Genomic DNA, 23,701 nt, shown 5'->3' with positions numbered 1-23,701 from the left:
CCTGCCCTGACTTCCCACAATGATCAGCAACAATTGGAATTTTTAAGCCAAATAAAAACCCTCAGCTCTCCAAATTACTTTTGGTCATGACAGCAATAGAAGGCGAGCTACGATACTTATTAAATACATTATACACTAGGATGATAACTGAGGGTAAGAAGTGAAAAGTTTGGGTCACAGAGGTGCCTCAGAGGGTAAAGCACTCGCCACACAAGCCTGACAACCTAAATTCAGTCCCTGTAACTCATGGGAAAAGCCATATGCAGTAGCACACTTAAGAGAAGATAGAGAGAGATAAGAGAACTGACCAGAAGCTTTTGGGTCAGCTAGACTGCTGTGTATGCCCGAAGTACACTGCACACTGGCAGAAACAGCAAACAGGGTAGAAGCCCTCTGACATCTATGTGTGCATCCAGCCATGTAAGTGTTTGCACTCACACGTACATCATACACTCCCCCACCTCAACACACACATTAAATAAATAACAAATAAATGGAAGGAAAAGCTAGTTTATTGAATCCTGAGAGTTCATTACCAATCTTCTTTTCCCTAATAATAAAAGAGTTAAGTTGAAAAGAAGTAAATCCGTATTTTGTATGTGTGTGCATGTATACGTGTGTGTGCATGTTTTGTATGTAAAGACATGTGCACATGCATGTGTAGGCTAGATGACAACCTCATCTGTTATTTATCAGGAGCCATTAACATAGATTTTAATTATTTATACTAAATTCAGTGTGTGTGTGTGTGTGTGTGTGTGTGTGTGTGTGCGTGTACATGTCACAGCATTAGTGGGGAGATGAAAAGGCAACTTGAAGGAGTTAATTCTCTCTTTTCACCACGTGCATCCTGGGTATTAAAGTCAGGTTGTCACACTATACAACAAATACCTTTACCCACCAAGCCATCTTGCAGGCTCTCACTTTACTTTTTGGTACAGGGTCTCTCATTGGGATCTGGGGATCACTGATTAGACTAGGCTGACTGATCAGAAAACCAGAAAGATCTGTCTATCTCTGTATCCCCAGCACTGGGATTACAACCATACAGTACTACATTTGTCCTTTTTACATAGCTTCTGGAGTAGTAACTAGGGTCCTCATGCTTGAGGCAGTCACTTTGCCAACTGATCTGTCTTCCTAGCATCCAATTCTTTATTTTTTGATCCATTTCTTGTATAGGTCTATAATAGTGAGAGTCAAAGAAAAGCTCACTGGATGTCGTGCCAAGCCCGATATATTGAGTTTGATCCCTGGGACTACATAGTAGAAGGTGAGAACTGATTCCTGAAAGTTGAACTCTGAGCTGCACACATGTTGTGGGGTGTGTGTGTGTGTGTGTGTGTGTGTGTGTGTGTGTGTGTGTGCATATATGTGTGTGTACATGTATAAAACATTTTATGTAAACAAAGTCAAATTTGAATGGATATAATGGAAGGAGGAACAACAACATCCATAAAGCATGGCATGTCTAATATATGCCAAGATAAACAAGGATATGAGAATAAATATAGACATTTTGAGGCACTGAGAGGCAAAAGAAGTCTAGAACTATCAACATGATGAGTTTGTGCTAATAATTTTGTGTTCATGCACTTTATATAAGTAAGTCAAATCGTATTCCAAATCTGATAGATATGATCTGATAGGAACATTCTTGATTCAAATAAAATAAGGAGTATTTTGAGCATTACAAATCTATCTTCATTTATGGAAGCAATTTAGTTAATAAAAACATCAAAGGCAGCCATAAAAGAGAAAGATATTGTAAAAAGGCAGAACTGAGCTGAAAGTTGTAGTGCTCTGGTTGCCAGGCAGCCACTCTCGGGCCCTCTTTTGTAACCGTAGTGCTATCTGGAGAGCTACCTAGCCACTCTTTGAGACGGCATCTGAACTCTCGACTTTCTTTGAACACCATTTCTTTTCACTTCTCCCCCACAACTCCACCTACGCTTTCAAAATCTTAAAGATTTGATAAATGTGTAAGAATTCTTGTAATGTCCAAGGTTAGGAAATGATCCTAACTGGCCTATCAAAGGAAATGAATGGAAAATAGTTAAATGAATACAATGATAGATCAAAATGAAGCCATTTCAAATAAATTCAAGAGAAGGAAGGAGAAGAGTATTATAACAATAAGGGTGTCTGAAAAAGTCATAAAGAATCAAACTATTAGCTGCTTACCCAAAATGCTTCTGGTACACATAAAGTCAATGTTTGAGCATGCATATATGGTTTAAGTGAAATGTTCCCATTTGAGATGGCAGTGCTCCTCGCAAGAACCATAGACTACTTTAAAAACAAAACAAAACGAGCACCAGGCATGAGAAGCCTCCTTTTGTGTTGTTGGTAAACGTTGCCCAATAGACTTCTAAAACATGATGGACTGTTGCTGTTGCCCTTGGTTGCCTCCCAGAGCTTAAAGATAATTCTCTTTTTATGAAAATACTATATATTCTGAACACAGGACCCAGAATATCTGAGCTGGATCTTACCTGAATGCCTCATCTATGATGACTAACTTTCACGGTATCAAAAGATACTATGAAAGTTTCCGAGGGGTAAGAAGCAACTAATAGTCCCACACAACTATGATGTATATGAACCACAAAACCAACCATTATGACACAATATCCCTAGGTAGTATCCCTAAGTTGCAGTAGCAACGCGCAGTAACTGACAGTTCTGTAGTTGGACAAGGCACACTCAACAGAGGGAAATCATGCTTGGTCCTGAAACTCTGGCTAGTGAAGTTGTGGATCTTGAAGCAGAACTTATAACCACCACTTCACTACACTAACATAATTTCACTCTAAGTATGTGTCTTTATATACATAGATAAATGTGGTCCTCACCCCTCATCAAGGAAACATCTCTTTGCAACAGATGGAAACCATTATAGAAAACCACAACCAATCAAAGTGCAGAGTTGTGGAGCCCACTCCCAACTGATATATCTACAACATAGCTCCTGTACCCTAGGCCCAGGGATCATTGTGAAGATGGGGCCAAGTAAGAACCAAAGTAACAGGAAGTTTGCTGTGAGATTGTATCTCTTAGACATGTCAGAAGCTGCGCCCATCAAATCTCACCAAATGACTGCCTAAACATGAACTGAAAATGGCGGCACCAAAATACATGTTAACTTAGATGGGGGATAGAGTGAGACCTCAACCCTAGATAATGAACTGCAGGCAACTAAGGAACGCTGAGATTGGGTGAAGTGGTCTTTTTCTTTTCCTTTTTTCCTTTTTCTTTCTTTCTTTCTTTTGTCAGATATGTAGCCTTGGCTATCCTGGAATAGCTCTGTAAACTAGGCTGACCTCGAATTCACAGAAATCCTCCTGCCTCTGTCTTACCCACCTTCCCCAAGTGCTGAGATTACAAGCATGAGCCACCAAGCCTGGCTGGGTAGTTTTAACCAGGGCACAGCACAACAATTGGTTCCAGTCCCAAATGGCCATCTCTGAAAACATGCACATAAATAACATTATACAGACTGAGCAGATTGTATTTATGTATTTAGGAATATATGTATGTAGCAACAATAAAAGGAAAAAGAGCCCATGAATTTGAAAGAAGCCAAGGAGATTCTGTGGGACAGTTCACAGGGAGGAAAGGGATGGGGGAAATTATGTAATTATAATCTAAACAGATAATTAAAAAGAAAAAGAAAATCAACCAGATGCAGGGTGATCACCTATAATTAAGGAAGGAGGATCGGGAGTCCAGCCTATGCTACATAAAAAAAAATCAAGCCAATCTGACCTACATAAGAAACAAAGACACCAGGGCTGGAATAAATTATAAAGAAAAGAAACAAACACAAATTGTCTCAGAAATAGAAAAGGCATTTTTAGTAAAAATGAAAAACTCATGATGAAAACAAAAAGTTACTTTGGAAGGAATAATCCAAGGCTTGTTATGCAGTTTGCTAATCTGAAAGCCTGGCTACAAGTCTTGGTGCTCTGTCACTCACTTACCACTGTTTGATCTTGTTCACATTAGTAGCTTTTCTTATGCCCAGTTTGTTCATTTGTAACCAAAAGGGATTTAAGTATAATAGAGACCTTGGCATTTTTTGGGTCCAACCTATACCAAGAAATTCATTTTATAGTAGACTCTACCCATATACATGCCAACAAATCTGAGACAAATTTTTAAAGATTTATTTGTACTTGATGTACATGGATGTTTTGTCTGTATGCCACATGCCCTCAAAGACCAAAGGAGAATATACCATTGAATTGGAGTTACAGACAGTTGTGAGACACCATGTTGGTGCTGGGAACTGAACCTAGGTCCTTTGGAAGAGCAGCCAGTGCTTTTACTCAGTGAACCTTCTCACTATTCCTAATAAAACAATTTTTAATGAAATGATTCTTATGATGGGAAATACTTGCTATGATTTTTCTTTTTATCATGTTTTTATGTCCAGCTTATGACTAATAAATTGGCTTTGTAATATTAAGCTTCACACTGGGCAGTTTGAAGAAAACCAAGTTACAGGGAATCTAGTGGCTTCTTGTACTTCTACAACCCTATTGTTTTATGCTGTGCTTTTATCTTTTAGAGGAAAAAAAAACAGTAACAGTGAGAGCATTTTAAAAACTTTTCAACAGTTTTTTTTTATTTTAATCACTCACCCAAACTAACTTTACATTTCAACAACTAATACTAATTTTATTAGTTAGTACAGTTTTAAAGATAAAGAAACTCAGTAGAGCTTGTATGTGCACCAAATTCAATGAATTATCAGAGTCATTTCACATTATGTTAAAGTATTTGAATCTTTCACATGTCCTTTTAAAACATTGTTTCAGGGCTGGAGCTCAGTGATTAAGAGCACTGGCTGTTCTTCCCCAAAATCTGGGTTCAGCTTCCAGCACCCATATGGTGGCTCAGTCAATGTACATCTAGTTCCAAGAGACCCCACTTTCTCTTCTGGCCTCTGTGGGCACTGCACATAAGTGGTACACAGACATCTATGTAGACAAAACACCCATACATGTAAAACTAAAATGAGCAAATATTTTGCAAATCAAAAACAAACAAGCAAACAGCATTGTTTTCCCTGATTTTACTATTTTAACCTATATAGGCATTACAAAAAATGTTCCAGATGAAAGGGGATACCGATTACAGACACTCAAAGTCATTTACCTTACTAATTCTGTTATTGTGTACTGTAGTTGACCCTAACATATACGCTTACTAATAACACACCAACGAGTATTTATCCTTACAATATTAAATAAGTAGTCCTCTTAATGCAGTGTGATGCACACTTTTAGCTACAATTATATGCACATATCCTTAGTCGCATTTATCTTTATTATTACTAGTGTAAAAACAAACATTCTTCCTATTGAAACAATATCCACTTACCAAGCATAGCTGTCAAAAAGCCATCTTTCATGACTTCACTGGATGGACCTGGACTTTGAGATACAATGCTCTTAAACATAAATTACATTGTGTGTATAGTTTAGACTGTGGATGAAGCAGACTTGAAATATTTCAATTAAGCTGTTTTATTTTTAAACATGGTCTTACTCTGTAGCCTTTGCTTACCTGAAACTTGCTTTCTATAGACCAGGCTATCCTCAAATTCACAGAGGTCTGCCTCTACCTCATAAGTCCTAGAATTGAAAGTGTGCACAAATACACCAGGATTAATTAAGTTCCTCTAAATAGAGAAGCTTGAAGCTTAATGGTAGGATCCTCTGTGCATCCCGTCCCCAGCTCAAAGCTCAGCCTGCATCTGTGGAGGCCTGCTGCCAACTGGTACAGACAAGTGAGACCCCTACACCCCAGTCCCCGGCCTATTGGGTCCCCCTGTGCAAGCCCTTCAGCAATGAGCTATGTCTTTCCCCTTGCACACTCCGCCTGGTTGCATTCCCTCCCTACATTCTGAGAGGTATGCAGCCATTAGGAGTCACCAGGTGAATTTGTCCCCCCCCATACCCCTGCCTACTTGTACCCCTAAAACACTCTCAACAGAGGTAAACCACATCTGCTCCCAGGCACTGCATTTTCTGGCCACATCTCAGCCTGAATTATTGGATGTCTGCCAGAACCACAGACCACCAGATGGCTAAAGGACAGCATTTAAGAACACAATCAACAAGAGCCACCACCTGAACTTAGGGAAGAGAACAGAAACTACAGACTCAAGCATCACCAACAGAATACAAAAGATGGAAGAGAGAATCTCAGGTGTAGAAATTATGATAGAAGAAATTAGTACATCACTCAAAGAAAATGTCAAATTTGAAAGTTTCTAATACAAAACATCCAGGAAATTTGGAGCATAATGAAAAGACTAAACCTCAGGATAATAGGAATAGAAGAAGGAAATGATTCCCAGCTCAGAGGCCCAGAAAATATTTTCAACAAAACCATAGATGAAAATTTCCCTAACCTGGGGGCTGGAGAGTTGGCTCAGTGCTTAAGAGCGCTGTCTGCTCTTCCAAAGGTCCCGGGTTCAATTCCCAGCACCCACATGGCAGTTCACAACTGTCTGTAACTCTAAGATCTGACACTTCACACCAATGCACATAAATTAAAGTTAAATAAAAATATTTTAAAAAAAAGAAAGAAAGAAAATTTCCCTAACCTAAAGAAAGAGGTGCCTATAAATGTACAAGAAACTTACAGAACCCGGGCTCGGTGGTGCACACCTTTAACCCCAGCGCTCTGGGATGCAGAGGCAGGTGGATCTCTGTGAGTTGAGGCCAGGCTGGTCTGCAAAGTGAGTCCGGGACAGCCATGGCTATACACAGAAACCCTGTCTCAGAAAAAAAAAGAAAAACAAAGAAACTTACAGAACACCAAATACATTGAACCAAAAAATAAAATCCTCTTGCCACATAATAATCAAAATACTAAATGTACAAATAAAAGAAAGAAATTAAAAGCTGCAAGAGGAAAAGGCCAAGTAACATATAAAAGGAGACCTATCAGAATTACATCTGCTTCTCAGCAGAGACTATAAAAATCAAAAGGGCCTGGGCAGATGTGTTGCAGTCTCTAAGAGACAATAGATGACAGCCCAAACTTACTATACCCAGAAAAATTTTCAATCAACATAGACGGAGAAGAAAAGATATTCCATGACAAAACCAAGTGTCAACAACATCTATTCACAAATCCAACCCTACAGAGGATACTAGAAGGAAAACGCCAACACAAGAAGTTTAACTAAAGCCAAGAAAACATAGAAAAGAAATAAGTTTACACCAGCAAAATAAAAAAAAAAGAAAGAAAAAAGAAAAGAAAAAAGGAAAGAAAATGTATACACACTACCACCATCAACATCAAGATAATAGGAATTAACAAGCATTAGTCATTAATATCTTTCAACATAAATGGACTCAAATCCCCAATAAAAAGACACAAGCTAACAGAATGGATGCAAAAACACAATCCATCATTCTGCTGCATACAAGAAACTTAGCAACAAATATATAAACATTACCTCAGAGAAAGGGTTGGAAAAGATTTTCCAAGCAAATGGACCCAAGAAGCAAGCTGGAGTAGCCATTCTAATATCTAAAAAAGTAGACTTTCAACCAAAATTTATCAAAAGAGATGGGGAAGGACACTTCATACTTATCAAAGGAAAAATCCACCAAGGTAATGTCTCAATTCTGAATATCTATGACCCAAATGCAAGAGCACCCACATTTGTAAAAGAAACATTACTAAAGCTTAAATCACACATCGAACCCCACATATTAATAGTGGGAGACTTCAACACCCCACTCTTACCAATAGACAGAATCATAAAAGACTAAATGGAGAAATAATGAAACTAATAGGTGTCATGAATCAAAGGGGCCTAAAAGATATCTACAGAACATTTCACCAAAACACAAAAGAACGTACCTTCTTCTAGCACTTCATGTTACCTCCTCCAAAATTGACCATATACTTGGACACAAAGCAAGTCTTAACAGATACAAAAAAAAATGAAACAACAGGTGGACTTCAACAACAGAAACAAGAGAAAGCCTACAAACTCATGGAAACTGAGCAAGTCTCTACTCAATGACCAATAGGTCAAGGAAGGAATAAAGAAAGAAATTAAAAAGTTCCAGAATTCAATGAAAATGAATGTACAATATACCTAAACTTATGGGGCATAATGAAAGGTGTGCTGAGTGAAGTTCATAGCACTAAGTGCCTTCATAAAGAACTTGGAGAGGAAAAATATAAGGATATCTAAAACAATCCTATACAATAAATGAACTTCTGGAGGTATCACCATCCCTAATTTCAAGCTATACTATGGAACAATAGTAATAAAAATTACATGGTATTGGCAAAAAAGTGAACAGATTCATTAATGGAATATAATTGAAGACCTAGAAATAAACCCACATACCTACGGACACTTGATTTTGATAAAGAAGCCAAAACCACATAATGGAAAAAAGAAAGCATGTTCAATAAATGGTGCTGGCCTAACTGGATGTCTGCGTGTAGAAAATTGTAAATATATCTTTATTTATTGCCTTGCACAAATCTCAAGACCAAATGAACCAAAGACTTAAACATAAAACTTGATACACTAAATCTATTAGAAGACAAAGTAGGGAAAGCTCTGAAGGCATTGATACAAGAGATAGCTTCCTGAACAGAACGCCAAATAGCTCAAGCAGTAAGATTAACAATTAATAAATGGGACCTCATGAAAATGAAAAGCTTCTGTAAGGCAAAGGATGCCATCAATAGGACAAAACAGCAGTCCACAGAATGGGAAAAGATCTTCATCAGCACTACATCCATCAGACAGAGAGCTAATATTAAACATGAGAAATTAAACTTGAACAAACCAAATAACCTATTTTAAAATTGGGGTACTTAGATGAACAGAATCTGCAACATAGGAAACTCCAATGGCTGAGAAGCACTTAAAGAAATGTTCAATGAAGGAAATGCAAATCAAAATAATGCCGAGATACCATTTTACACCAAGTAGAATGGCTTAAGATCAAAAACTCAAGTGACAGCATGTACTGGTGAGGATATAGAGCAAGGGGAACACTTGTGCAAACTTGTACAACCACTTTGAAAATTAATCTGAAGCTTTCTCACAAAACGAGGAATGGGTCTATCTCAAGAGCCAGCTATACTGCTCCTGGGTAGCTGCCTTATTCGTAATAGCCAGAACCTGGAAACAACCTAGATGTCCCTCAGTCGAAGAATGGATAAAGAAACTGTGGTACATTTATACAATGGAACACTACCCAGCTATTAAAAACAAGGAAATCTTGAAATTTGCAGGCAAATGCGTGGAACTAGAAAAGATCATCCTGAGTGAGGTAATCTAATCCCAGAAAGACATTCATGGGTATATACTCACTTATAAGTGGATATTAGCCATAAAGTACAGGATAAACATACTACAATCCATGACCCAAAGAAGATAAGTAGTGGGGAGGGCCCAAGGGAGGATGCTTGTATTTCATTCAGAAGGGGAAATAAAATCTGAAGTAGATGAAGGGAGGATCTGGGTGGGAGAGGGGTGCTGAGGGAAATGGGTGGGGATCAGGTGTGAGGAAATGCTGATGGCTGGTAGAAGAACTAAAACAGGTTTGTGGGCCTCTGTGGAACAGGGGAGGCTCCTGGGAGCTGGAAGGTGTGTCCAACGCTACTTGATATGCCAAGACAGGATGATAATCGTAGGCAGTCTCCCCTTCTCTGAGAAGAAAGGTAGAGGAAAAGAAGGAGGGGGACAGAGGTGAGAGGAAGAGACCTGGAAATGAGGGAAGGGAAATGTTTTTGTTTTGGTTTTTGGTTTTTTTTTTTTTTTTTTTTTTTTTTGTCGGTTTTTTGTTTTGTGTGTGTGTGTGTGTGTGTTTTTTTTTTTTTTTTTTGTTTGTTTTTCAAGAAAGGGTTTCTCTGTGTAGCCTTGGCTGTCATGGACTAACTTTGTAGACCAGCCTAGTCTTGAACTCACAGAGATCCGCCTGCCTCTACAGCCTGAGTGCTGGGATTAAAGGTGTGTGCCACCACTGCCTGGCATTAAACTTCTTTCTTTCTTTCTTTCTTTCCATCTTTCTTTCCAGTATTGAAAAAAATACATTTTTATTGTTTAAACTCACAATCACCACTCAGCAGTTCTAGGCTGCCTTATGTATCACCCACAGTGAAGGCTACAGCATGAGCAAATGGCTAGTCCACAGGAAGGCACGCTAGAGTGCATGATAAGCAGTGTTACATGGGACACAGCTAAGGTCACCTTCCAGCAAGCCAGGGTGCCAGAGACAGTACAGTGAACTAACTACAGACCCACAGAACTGCTACATTTCCCCCAAAGAAAACCTTTTGCTTCATGCCCATACTTTACATAAAATAAGTAAATGTTCAATTTTTTATTTAGGAAAATAATCATGCTAAAAGTTGCACTTTACATAGATTTTCAAAGGAAAGACTGATTGTGGGTTTTTTGTTGTTGTTGTTGGTTGGTTGCTTGGTTGGTTTTTCGAGACAGGGTCTCTCTGTGTTCGCCTTGGCTGTCCTGGACTCACTTTGTAGACCAGGCTGGCCTCGAACTCACAGAGATCCACCTGCCTCTGCCTCCCAAGTGCTGGGATTAAAGGCGTGAGCCACCACCGCCCAGCTCTGATTGTGCTTTTTGAATTAAAAAAAAAAAGGATATGTGTCTTCCAACCTCATTGATTTAAACCTTGTGGAATATAGCACTTCTAAACTAAAAACACACATCAAAGGAAAAGTTAATCCATCAGGACATTCAAATGTCTTCAGAGGATCTTAGGACTGGCTACTTTCTACTGTTCCAGTACAGAGCACAACTGCTGTCCACACTGTCTCCAAATTCCCTCCAGAGTCAGATCTGAAACTGCTGGGCACTCTGGATGGCTGTTAGCTGAGCAGATGCTGGGTAGCAGCAGGCCGGGTGGGGGGTGGGGGGCTTCCAGCTGTCTTGACTTGCTATTATGGCAGAGGGAGAGAGTGTCACCCCTCACAACCTGCCTCCATTACAAACTAACCGCCTTCTCCCTGGTCCATCACAGAAGTGGCTCTTCCTCACCTCAAGCCATTTTGGGTACAAGAATTTCCATTTGTTTCATTTGTATTAGACTTAGGATGTTGTGGTTATCAAATACCCACATTACTCTCTCCCATAGGCAGTTAGCAACCGGGCTGCTGCCCTGAATCAGCTTCCAGAAGGAAAACTAAGCCTGCAGTTAAAGAGTCAAGAAGGGCCTCAAGCCGTGGGGCCAGCCAGTCTTCCTTCCATCTGATGATCCACTGAGCACCTTGTCCAGGGAGGAGACTGTCTCTGGTACATGAAAGTTAAATCTGTAACCTAAGTACAATCCACACAAATAAAAATATTTTTAAAAGAGGGGAAAAAATTAAACAAAACTGCTTTCAGTTTTTAACAGCTGAGTCCAGGGCAGTGGTCTCCAGCAGCCCCAGTGCTAGGATTGGATATAACTCTGCATCTTCCCGTCACTTTTCTCCTTCAGGCTTGCTCTCTAAAAAATAAATAAATAAATAAATAAAAATAAAATTAAAATTAAAAAAAATCTCTGGATGACAAGCTGTCCCCCACCCTCCCCAAAAGAAAGAAATGGGTTCAGAAAGCACTTCCCAAATGCTCTCCAAAGGCAAACCAATGGGCTGCAGGTCTGGTAGCATGGAAGGCAGGGATTGATCGAGAAAAGTGCACTTAAATCCAAGTTAAAAAAAAAAAAAAGGTTCTAAGTCTCACTTCTCATTCAAGTCCGCAGCTCACACTGCTCCTTAGAAAGGGCCACTTAGGACCTGGGGGCGACTGACATATACATGGCTAGCTTCCCAGGACCCCAAAGCATGCCTCTCAACCTTTCCCTTTCCACTCTGGAAAAATCTGTTTTATCTTCATCCAAGAGCTGGTACATTTGATTTTTTTCTTTGGAACCATCAATAAAAAGCAACCTTTTCCTGTTAGTTTTACACGTGTTTCCCCATCAGTGTTGCAAATTCTTGACAGTTCATTAGCACAGGGGCTGTGACTTGGCCAAATGGACTTACGAATGCATGCATTCGGACTGCATATGGCTACTAAAATGGAATGTGGGAATATGCTATGCACCTCAGGTTGATTTTATATGTGTGTGTGTGCTATTATTCATAAAAACCTTATTTAGTAATAAAAATGCTTTGTTTAAATATGAATATTAGAGTCTGCTTCTCATGGTTAGGTCTTTCTGAAAGGCAGGTGCATTTTCTACTACAACTCCATGTCCTGGACCTCTTCTTCCAGAAAAGTTCATACCTAGAACTCTCTGACAAGTTCCTTCAGGGCCCCCTCCGTTGCATACTTCTGGATGTACTCTTTAATTTTCTGCTTGTATTCTTCTGGTCCGTGGAGGTACATGGCTGCAACATCACCATTCAGAAGGTCTATTGGTTTAGGTTAGGATAGGCCAATAACTGGGGCAAGAAGGACTCAAATATATTGGTAAGATCATAGAGAGCTGTGTTTGATTAATTACATCTAGACACAGTTCCTGACGCTTCATCAACGTTGGGATGGAAATTTTTATTCATGAATCCTATAGACGGAGATTTGATAGGGTATTTATCAGGAAGATCTACTCTAACTTTCCACACCCCTCCTTCATTAGTGTTCCTTGTGGTCCACAAAACGAAACAACAAATTCATGGAGTCCTCCGAGGATTGAAACATCATGTTTGCTTTCAGTGAGCTTGACTAAGTCGTGTCCATGCGTCTCTTTTTTTGTTTGTTTGTTTGTTTTTTGTTTGTTTTTGTTTTTCGAGATAGGGCTTCTTTGTGTAACAGCCCCAGCTGTACTGGACTCACTTGGTAGTCCAGACTGGCCTTGAGCTCACAAGAGATCCACCTGCCTCTGCCTCCCGAGTGCTGGGATTAAAGGCCTGCGCCACCACACCGGGTGACATGCTGTCGCAGCTGCAGCTGCCGCAGCTTCCCTCCTCTTCCTTGCCCTCCCATCAAGGGCCCCGTGGCCACAGGCTGAGGTGGCAACACTTCACCGTCCTGTGTGGTCTGCTCAGCCACCACCTCAGGCCACCAGCAAGGGGAGCACCTGGCACTGCCCCGCCCAGTGGGGGGTGGGGACAGAGGCCCTACTTGGGCTGCCCTCTAGCTGCTCTGGGGCTGCTCAGTGCCTTGCGCTGCTCCCTCCAGCCTGAGCTCGCTTGTTTGCCTGCCCTCCCACACAAGCTCTCTCCAGCTCCCAGCTGCTTCCACAACAAGCGGAACAACTACCTGAAAATTTCTTTTGGGATGTAACGTAAATAAATCAATGAACTAAAATGGTATCTGCAGTAAATCCTGTCAAATTCCATATTTTTTTCAAGACAGGGTTTCTCTGTGTAGCCTTGGCTGTCTTGGACTCGCTTTGTAGACCAGGCTGGCCTTGAATTCACAGAGATCTGCCTGCCTCTGCCTTCCCCGGAGTGCTGGGATTAAAGGCGCACGCCACCATCACCCGCCAAAAATTCCATACTTTTGTTTATTCATTTGAGGACTTACACAGAATGCTATGCCACATATACTGGTTTTGCCACTTGAGACTTAGCAATGAACTTGAGGAAGCATCTACACTTAGGGAATTAGGTGTGTAGTGTGTGGTGTGTGTGAGTCCCTGAGTAGGCATATGTGTGTTCGTAGCTCTCGAGACATTCTTGGGTATCATTCCTAAAGCACTGTCCACCTTTTATTGTTTTGTTTTGTTTTTTAAGAAAGGTCGTCTCAGCAGTTGAAGAGAGGGACCAGGACAGGAGCCTACCATAGTTGTCCTCTGAAAGACTCCACCCAGCAGGGGGCCGATGCAGATGCTGAGAGTCACAGCTACTTTCCACCATGCTCTCCTGGGGATGGGAGTAGGGGTGGGGGTGGGGGTGAGGGTGAGGGTGAGGGTGGGGGCAGCAACGCTCCTTGCTTTTTATTCAGGCAGCTGCTGTACTTTGGAAACCCTGACAACCACGCTTTTCTCCTCCCAGTCCCTTGCCTCCCCTCCCCCTAGTTGGAACTCAGTGAGCTGAGGAAACCCAAAGACCGAACTCCTTCGGCTGCTTCTCGTCTCCTCTCGTGCAGCTCCTTAGAAACACTGTCTCGAAGACTCACCCTAGGGGGCCAAAGCAAGGCGGGAAAGCTAATGCGCAGGCGTGGAATTTTGGCGCCAAGCGCCAAGCGCCAAGCGCCAAGGCGGAACTAGACCAGTCCTCGCCGACCACGCGCGCGCTTCGGTCGGTCAGCCGTGAGGTGGTTGATTTCTCCATACTTTTGGACCTTAGGCCGGGCAAGTAAGCTTTTTAGAGTGTGAGATGTCTGGTGAGTCGGGTCAGCCTCAGGCTGGACCCTCCCACGCTGGCCTCTACTGGCAGCACCCCATAAGAGATCCGGCTGGGGTCCCGGGAGGAGTGATTCGAAGAGGCCCTAGGCATAGGTCCTGGATCCAGAAGGTTCTTGAGCAAATAACCGGCTCCCCTAGACAGTGTGTCACCCTCTCGGAAGTGGTGCCTGTCACTGTACTGGCCGTCCAAAGGTACCTTTTAGAGGACGAGCCACGGGACACAGTGCCCAAGCCTCCCCTTTACTGCTATGATGTGACGATCTCGGACGGAGTGTACCAGGAGAAGTGCTACTTAGACCCCAGCTTAAACTATCTTGTTTATCAGAATATTCTCAAAGTTGGCATAGAAATGAAAATTTTCAGGGTCTCGTGTCTTTACAACGAGAAAAGATTGGGTCAGGGAATCCTATGCATTGATAAGGCCCACTGTGGGGAGCTCCGAGATGATATTTCTGTAGAAACTCCATTTAGAAACAGGGAACACGAGGAAAAGCCAGAGAGGCCTCTAAGAGGCGGCAGGAGTCACTACCTGGCGCTATGGAATAACGAAGATCCTTATGGAGATATCTGGAAGACCAACAAGCACCCCGAGGAATTCAATTTTAACAGTAAGTAATTGGAGGGAACGGAGGCAAGTTTTTTTGGTTTTGTTGTTGTTTTGGTTTTGTTTGGTTTGGTTTTTCGGTTTTTCGAGACAGGGTTTCTCTGTGTACCCTTAACTCCAGAGGCAAGTTTGTTTTGTTGCTGCTGTTTTTTTGTTTTTTGTTTTTGTTTTTGTTTGTTTGTTTGTTTTGTTTTGTTTTTCGAGACAGGATTTCTCTGTGTAGCCATGGCTATCCTGGACCTGCTTTGTAGACCAGGCTGGCCTCAAATTCACAGTGATCCTCCTGCCTCTGCCTCTGCTGGGATTAAAGGTGTATGCCACCACCACCAGGCTCTCCCGCGCTCATTCTCTCTCTCTCTCTCTCTCTCTCTCTCTCTCTCTCTCTCTCTCTCTCTCTCTCTCTCTCTCTCTCTCTCACACACACACACACACACACACACACACACACACCAGGAAGACTAGCATCTGGGGAGACTGGGGCAGGAGAACTGAGGTCAGATTCCAGGGTAGTATCAGCTCCAGAGAGACACCTTATCTCAAAAACAAGCAGCAGCCAGAGCAGGACAGTTAAGAGTTTGGGAGCTCCTGCAAACGAAAAGAAAATGCTTTTGTATTGGTCCCTGCAAGCCAGGAGGCGTAGTGACCACCTTACCTTCACGCAGCCTGTGGCCTCTTGGATTGACTGCAAATACCTAACTGTGTTTTAAATTTCGTTTAGCAGAAAGATTGAGGACTTGCTTTTTAGTACTTCTCCTGCGTATGGTTTTAATTAATGTTAGTCGCAGTCCCATTTCAGTTGTGAAAAGTGTGTAGGTTGAAGTAGGTAGGTATTGCTTTGGATTTTACATAAACATTTGCAGCACTGTATGTTTTAAGATTGAACATTTGTTCAAAGGGGATGTTCAGTGATATGATAATTTACATTAACTAAAACATCTCGTTTATGACATTGAATGTAAAACTCATGCAAGTATTTTTTTTTGAAGGTGTGGTTGTAGAAATGCTTCAAATGATCATTTTCCTTGATACAGGAAGTTTGTATTTCCTGTATCAGGAGTAGGAAGTTAGCCAGTTTGTCATCAATAAGTGCTTTTTTAAAAGTCTTTTAGTGAAAGACATATAATTAAGGTGTATGGTAACACTACAGGCTGAACACATAAGAAATGGAAGGGACAACATGCAAAAACCTCCACAAAAACAAACAAACAAACAAACGAAAAAGAAAATAATCTTGTACATTTACTAGTTTTAGACCTTTTTTGTTTTTGTTTTTGGAGAGAGGCTCACATATCCCAGGCTAGTCCCAAACTCCCAATCCCCCTGCCTCTATCTCTCAGGTGTTGGAATTACAGGAGTTCGGATGCAACTCAGGATTTCCTGCATGCTAAGCAAACACTATATATACCAGAAGAGCCACTTGCCCAGCCACACCCCCTTTTCTCTTTATGTTGTTACTACAATTCTAAGTCACGGGGATTCTTGCTATGGCAAGCAAAAGTAACAGATTTAAACATAAAAAGATAACTGGTTCAAAAATATGAGTTTATTGTCGTATCCACTCAAAATCACAAAAGAGTCATAGACATTTGTAGTCAATGAGTGCTTAGATAACGAAGATATAAAAGCAAAGTACCTGTGGTGAGAATGTTATTCATTTATATGTTTACATTTTAATTTATAAAAGGGCAGTTGGTTTAGGAGAATTAAAGGGAGTAATAATTTATAAAAGTCGATTTGATTTTCTGTTCTTAAGAAAGTCACATCCAGTAGGTATCAAAGTGGTATTTTATTACAAAAGTAATGTCCCTGTGCTAAAAAATTAAAAATTTAAAATATATTGTGTTAAAATTGTGAGATCTGATTGTATTGAAAGCATAGTAGCAAAATCTAGAAAGTGAGTAAAATCAAGACTTCAGGTTTGTTTTCTGTTTAACAACGTAAATGATAAAATTTGGAATTTACTGAAATGCATCTTTAACCTTTGTGTGTCTTAAACATTCCTATTAAAATTTCAAACTTAAGAGTATAGCATACATTTTTGAAAAAATAAAAGTAATTATGTCACATTTCCATATAACATACTTCAAGCATCTCTGGAGTATTTCTATAAATTCAATATTCCACAGGGTAGAAATATGATAACTTCTATAATTGTACCATGTATCATAATTTATTACTTTAGGCATTCTCAGTATTGCAAATAGTGTCAAATATAAGTAAGGTATGTGAGTATTGACTGTATTTGAGTGTTTCTGTTGAAAGGATGGATTCCTAGAAGTATAATTAGTTAAAAAATACTTGAGGGTTTTTTTGGGTTTTTTTTCCTGGGTGTTTTGTTTTGTTTGTTTTGTTTTGGTTTTGGGGTTTTTTGTTTTGTTTTGAGGGGTGTGTTTGTTGATTGGTTTTGTTTTTGCATTTTTATTTTTATTTATTATTTATTTATTTATTTATTGCTGTTTTTTTGAGACAGGGTTTCTCTGTGTAGCCCTGGCTGTCCTGGACTCACTTTATAGAACAGGCTGGCTCGAACTCACAGAGATCCATCTGCCTCTGCTTCCCAAGTGCTGGGATTAAAGGCATGTGCCACCATGCCTGGCCTGAGTTTTTTTATTTTTTAATTCAGTGGGTATTGATAAATTATTTTCTGAAAATTTAACAGTATATGCATGATTGCCCATTTCCCCATACCTTGCTATTTTAAAATAATGCCCTTTGTCTTATTTTTCTTTTTGCAGTTAGGAACTAAACCTGAGGTTTCCAATAGGCTCTAGAAGGGCTTTATAGCTGAACCACACTCCAAGTTTGTCTTTTTATTTTTCATTTACTGAATTTCTTTCCTAATAGGTATTAAGTTTGTGGTTTCTCTATGCTGCAGATATTTTTATGGTATCCTTTTGTGCTAACTTTGCTTATGTTTCATCCCTTTGAATCTTTTTATTAAGTTTTAGCTTTACACAGTAACATGAAAAAGGTGTATCCAACCCACTCAATGTACTCTTATACATGATTATGTGGTCCACCCGCCAACAAGATCTAGAAACTTTCAGGTACCCCAAAAAAGAGTGTCTTTCTCATTCCTTGTTTACACCCCAAGTAAAATGTGGCAGCTCACACTGCAACCTTACAGACATCCTTTTAATATTTTCTACTTATAAAAAAATTATTATTTTGAGGCAAGGGAGGTCTCATACAGCCCAGGCTGTCCAGGGAATTTCTTATCCCCTGTCTCTAGCTTCCAAGGCCTGGGACTACAGCCGGTGTGGCAACCAGGCACTGTTTGTTTTGTTTTGTTTTTTTCTAGTTTTAATTTTTATATTTATTTGTGGGTATAGGGTCAGGGCAGAGAACCTCGATTTCATGTGACTGTGTGAAGGTCATAGGACAACTTTGGGATGCATGTTCTCTTCTTGCACATGTGAGTCTAGGGTGGCAAGCACCTTTACCCATTTCTCTAGCTTTTGGAGACAAGGTCTTGCCTTACAACCCAGGCTGGCCTGGAAAGGCATAGTCTTCCAGACTCTGAGATCACAAGCATGTGTACCGTTACGCCCAGCTTTTTTGTTTATTTGTTTTGTTTCATTATTTGCTCACTTTTATTTCATGTGTATGGGTGTTTTGTCTGCATGCAAATATATGCACAGTGTGCGTGCCTGGTGCCCAAGGAAGCCAGAGGATGTTAGGATGCTCTGAAACTGGAGTCACAGATGATTGTGAACCATGTACTTGCTGACAACTGAATACATGCCTCATGCAAGGGCCACAAGGCTCTTCTATTTTTTAGATTTGCGTATTTATTATATTTGTTCTTATTTTACATCCTGACCAACTGCAGTTTTTCCTCCCTCCTCTCCTCTCCCACCCCCATTCACTCCTCTTTCTCTTCAGAAAAAGGGCAGGGCCTCTAATGGATATCACTCAGCCCTGGCACATCAAGTTGCTGTAAGACTAGGCACCTCCTCTCCTCTGAAGCATGGACAAAGCAGCTGAGTAAGAGGAAAAGTGTCCCCAATGCAGGCAACCGAGTCAGAGACAACCTCTGCTCCCACTCTTGAGAGTCCCACAAAAAGATCAAGCTACACAACTGTAACATATGTCCAGAGAGCCTCAATTATTCCCATGCAGGCTCTCTGGTTGGCAGTTTAAGTCTCTGTAAGGCCTTATGGGCCCATGTTTTTAAAAAAAAAAGCCAGTAAAGCCAGGAGTGATAGAGCAATCTTAAGGGAATAAGTCAGAGTGATAGAGCCAGACCCACAATGTTCTTCTCCACTCATAACTCATGTTCACACAGTTAAATTCTTCTTTTTTTATTTTTATTTATTTATTTTTTGTGGTTTTTGGTTTTTTAGTTTTTTGAGACAGGGTCTCTCTGTGTAGCCTTGACTGTCCTGGACTCTCTTTGTAGACCAAGCTGGCCTCGAACTCATAGTCATCTGCTAGCCTCTGCCTCTCGAGTGCTCTGATTTAAGGCATGTGCTACCACGCCCGGCACCACAGTTAATTTCTTAACTGGTTAATACCTTCTTGGTGAATGTTGCCACATCAGTATGATAATTTTCCTCTATATTTCTTTTTGCCTCAGATTCTATTTTTTTTTCTAATAATGACCTTTACCACTTTGGTGGCATTTAGGATAACACTGATAAACATGAGTGGTCTACTCACACCTCCAAAGTGCTTTTTTGGGGGTGTATACATATTTGTATTGATGCAGTTGCACATGTGCCCATGTATGTGTTTGGAGGCCAGAGAACAATCTGGGATTGCATTCTTTAATCTCTATCCACCATTTCATTTGTGAGACAGCATCTCCCAGTGGCCTGTAGCCTGGTGAGTATGCTAGCTGCCCAGCAAGCCTGAGGGATTTCTCTGCTTGTATCTCCGCCATACCTAGAATGCAAGACGGTACTGCTGTGCCTAGCTTTTTTTTTTTTTTTAATATGGGTAGTGGGGGGGATCAACCACAAGTCCTCATGTTTGTAAGATAGGAAATTTCCCGACTGTGCTATCTTTCCAGCCCCACAAATGTGTTTTAAAATTGATGTTTCCAAGTCCTACCAAAAGTTTCTGATTCATTAGGGTTGCAGTAGAGTCCTGTAAGTTTGCATTTCTATCAAGTTCCCTGGTGGTGATGCAGATCCGACAGAAACCACACTTTTTTTTTTTTTTTTTTTTTTTTTTTTTTGCCCAAGACAGGGTCTCTCTGTGTAGCCTTCATTGTCCTGGATTCACTCTGTAGACCAGGCTGGCCTCGAACTCACAGAGATCCGCCTGCCTCTGCCTCTTGAGTGCAGGGATTAAAGGTGTGTGCCAACACTGCCCAGCCAGAAACCACACTAGACAAGTCTACCTTTTCTCCAGTCTTGGATTTCAGCTTTGTTTTCTTTTTCTTATGATTTATTCATTTATTATGTATACAGTGTTCTGCCTGCTTTTACAACTGCAGTCCAGAAGAGGGCACAAGATCTCATTATAGATGGTTGTGAGCCACCATGTGGTTGCTGGGAATTGAAGGACCTTTGGAAGAGCAGCCAGTGCTCTTAACCTCTGAGCCATCTCTCCAGCCCCATATTTGTTTTTTCTATGAAGGATCCTGTTATGATTCATGTATGAGGACACACAGTGGGGGGAGGGGGCAGTGCACAATTGTGTGCATAAGTGTGAAGTCAAGCTCAGAGTATGGTGTTTTGATTGCATATGTATTTGTGTAACACATGATTGTCTTGTGTCCATAGAGGCCAGAGGAAGGTGGTAGATCCCCTGGAATTGAAGTTATAAATGATTGAGAGCTGCCCCAGGGTGCTAGGAATCAAACTGGGTCCTCAGAGAAAGCAACCAGTGCTCTTAACTGCTGAGCCATCTCTCCAGCCACACGAAGCTATTTTCTAATAAGCTATAGTGATTTATAGTAGTATAAAATAATCTCACTGCAGAGTGTGTGTGTGTGTGTGTGTGTGTGTGTGTGAGAGAGAGAGAGAGAGAGAGAGAGAGAGAGAGAGAGAGAGAGAGAGAGATGTTGGGTGTTGAATCTAGGGCCTTAAGCATCCTAGGCAGGTGCTGTACCACTGAGCTAGTTTCCAGCTATTTGAAATGTTGATTTTTTTTCTTCTTGTCAGTATTGATGATTGAATTTATGGTGGCATGCACAGTAGATTAGTGTTCCAATAACTGAGCTATATTCCTCAGTCCTGATTTTATTTGGATAAAAACAGTCATTTTTAAAAAGATTATTGTTCATAGTAATATATATTAAATTTATTATTAAATTAATTGTTGGTTTCTTTATTTCTAAGTGTATAATGTACATATAAACTAATCAGTATAAACCACATTAAAAAAAAAGCTCTTCAAGATATTTAAAATCTTTGGGCCAGGTATGGTGGCACACCCCTTTAATCTGAGCCATTGGGAAGCAAGGGCAAGCAAATGGATCTCAGAGTTTGAGGCCAGTCTGATCTACATAGTGAGTTCCAGGCCAGTTAAGGCTATGCAGAGAGACCCTGTCTCAACTTTCCAAAAAGATATTTACTAATTTTTTAAGAATAGTAACAGGTCATGATACTTAAAAATTTGAGACTAAGTGTTCTACTGTTGGTTGTCTAAATGCTAAATTGAGTATCTAGGTTCTATTCTTTCTTATTTGATAATGAAACTTACTTATTACCAGGAATTTACACAAATAACTCAGTATATATAATCGGCCTGTAATTATTTTACTTTTTTTTTTTTTTGGTTTTTTGGGTTTTTTGTTTGTTTGTTTGTTTTGGTTTTTTGGTTTTTTGTTTGTTTGTTTTGCTTTGAGACAGGGTTTCTCTGTGTAGCCTTGGCTGTCCTGGACTCACTTTGTAGACCAGGCTGGCCTCAAACTCACATCTATCTGCCAGCCTCTGCCTCCCGAGTGCTGGGATTAAAGGCGTGTGCCACCATGCCCGGCTTACTTTTAGTTATTGTAAGTTAAATAAATGACTGTATTGTGTATAGAAAACACTAATTGGAGAAAATATTAAGAGATAAATTTAGACCCAATGTTTACATAGTGTAATGAAATGGTTTGCTGTGGTGGAAGGAAATTTAGAGGAAGCAATGTTTTACTTTATGTGGTGTTCATCTTATTCTATATGGTGAGTCCTATACATATTTTAGTGATGATAGTATATAATTTATATGAGAGAGCTATATAGATAGGCTCTAATTTAAATTGTTAAAAAGGACTCTCTGGCAAGAAGGAGTTATAATAGGTATGGTCTGGCTCTCATTTTTAACATAAGAATAGATCTTTGAAACTATGATGGCCTAAGAAATACAATTTTTTATCTTTTATATTTTAGACATCAGAATAATCTCTCTCTCACACCTTGAACTGACCTGGAGTACCAGAAAGAGTTTTCCTGCTTTGCTTGTGAGGATCCTGCATAAGTCAAAACTGCGATACTATGGGAAACCTAATAAAAAGGCGATTGAGCCATATCAGGTACAAGTAGCACTAGAATAGTATATGTTAATTTAAACGTATAGATTATAACACATGCATTTAAGTTTTTATTGACAAAAATTATTTGTTTAAGTCCTTTCCCACAGGTTCAACTTAATAATTTTAAATACATATTTTTTTTACTTCAAATTATTTTTCTACATGATTTTTCTATTAAAAATTAATTGGGATTTGGCATATAGCTCATTGTTAGAGAACTGACCTAGCTTGTGCAGGGCCATTGGTTCACTTCAGTTAAAGAGGTAGCTACACTCTTTAGATTCCTGATCTAGCTGTTTTCTTTCACACTTTTTTTCTTTTTCTTTTTCTTTTTTCTTTTTTTTTTTCTTTTTTGAGAGATTGTCTTTTTAGTTTTTCAAGACAGGATTTCTCTGTTTGGCCTTGGCTAGTTAGTCCTGGACTCACTTTGTATACCAGGCTGGCCTTGAACTCACAGGGATCCACCTGCCTCTGCTTCCCGAGTGCTGGGATTAAAGGCAGGTGTGTGCCACCACACGCAACTCACAATTTTTTTCTTTGTCTTTAATCTTTTCTTCTCTGTGCCTTTTGTCCCAGCATATAAGCAGGCTCTAGTCCCTAGTTGAACTTTTAAAAAGGAAAGCACAGTAGTAAAGGAAAAATAGCCCTGGAGCCTTCCTGCCTCTCCTCTTCAAGTGCACTTGTTGAAGATGTTTTCCCTACTTCTCAATACAGCGAATTGGCCTTTTCTGCAGATCATCATTCACTAGGGACTTTCTAATTGTCAGTCCACTCCTACACTTTTCTGTTAAGTTGACTCTGTGCCATATAGTGCTGTGAGATCTGGAGTTCTTTTATGTTTATGCTCTGCTTTCCTTTTACTTAATACTACACTATAGTGTGTGTGTGTGTGTATCCAGAGCTAGCATACTTGTTTTGTTAAGTTTGGGTTCTGAAAGTCATGTATGCTTATTGAAGGGAATTAAGAGAAAAGATAAAAGGATATATTAAGAGAATATTATCCAAGATTTTACCACTCAGAATATCTACTGTTAATGTGGTTAATATTATCCCCTCTCACGGTTGTGTGTAAGTCATACATAAAATTTTATATTTAAATCCATCATGTATTACACATATGTAATATTGAATGCCACTCACTATGTATGTCATATAGCTTCTTATTCATATGAACTGGTTCCAAATCTCAATTGTGTTGTGTCTTTATGGCATTAGCTATTTGACTTTTTAAAGCCTCAATTTTTTTTAATCATCCAAATGAAGATGCTG

At 40.0% G+C, this 23,701-nt stretch overlaps 1 protein-coding gene across 1 annotated transcript in view; it reads left to right on the top strand.

Annotated features, from left to right (window-relative positions):
* The first annotated feature begins 14,246 nt into the window (after nucleotides 1–14,246).
* RADX (RPA1 related single stranded DNA binding protein, X-linked) overlaps nucleotides 14,247–23,701 on the top strand; it is a 68,353-nt gene continuing 58,898 nt past the window's right edge. Inside the window, exons 1-2 of the mRNA XM_084788778.1 lie at nucleotides 14,247–14,968; nucleotides 22,290–22,432. Of these exons, the coding sequence (XP_084644904.1) occupies nucleotides 14,332–14,968; nucleotides 22,290–22,432 (780 nt within the window). The 5' untranslated portion in view covers nucleotides 14,247–14,331. The remainder of the gene's footprint in view (nucleotides 14,969–22,289; nucleotides 22,433–23,701) is intronic.

Source organism: Acomys minous, assembly GCF_964271855.1.
Source record: "Acomys minous genome assembly, chromosome: 7".
In the NCBI taxonomy this organism is placed as follows: domain Eukaryota; kingdom Metazoa; phylum Chordata; class Mammalia; order Rodentia; family Muridae; genus Acomys; species Acomys minous.
This window is presented reverse-complemented; position numbering and strand designations above follow the sequence as displayed.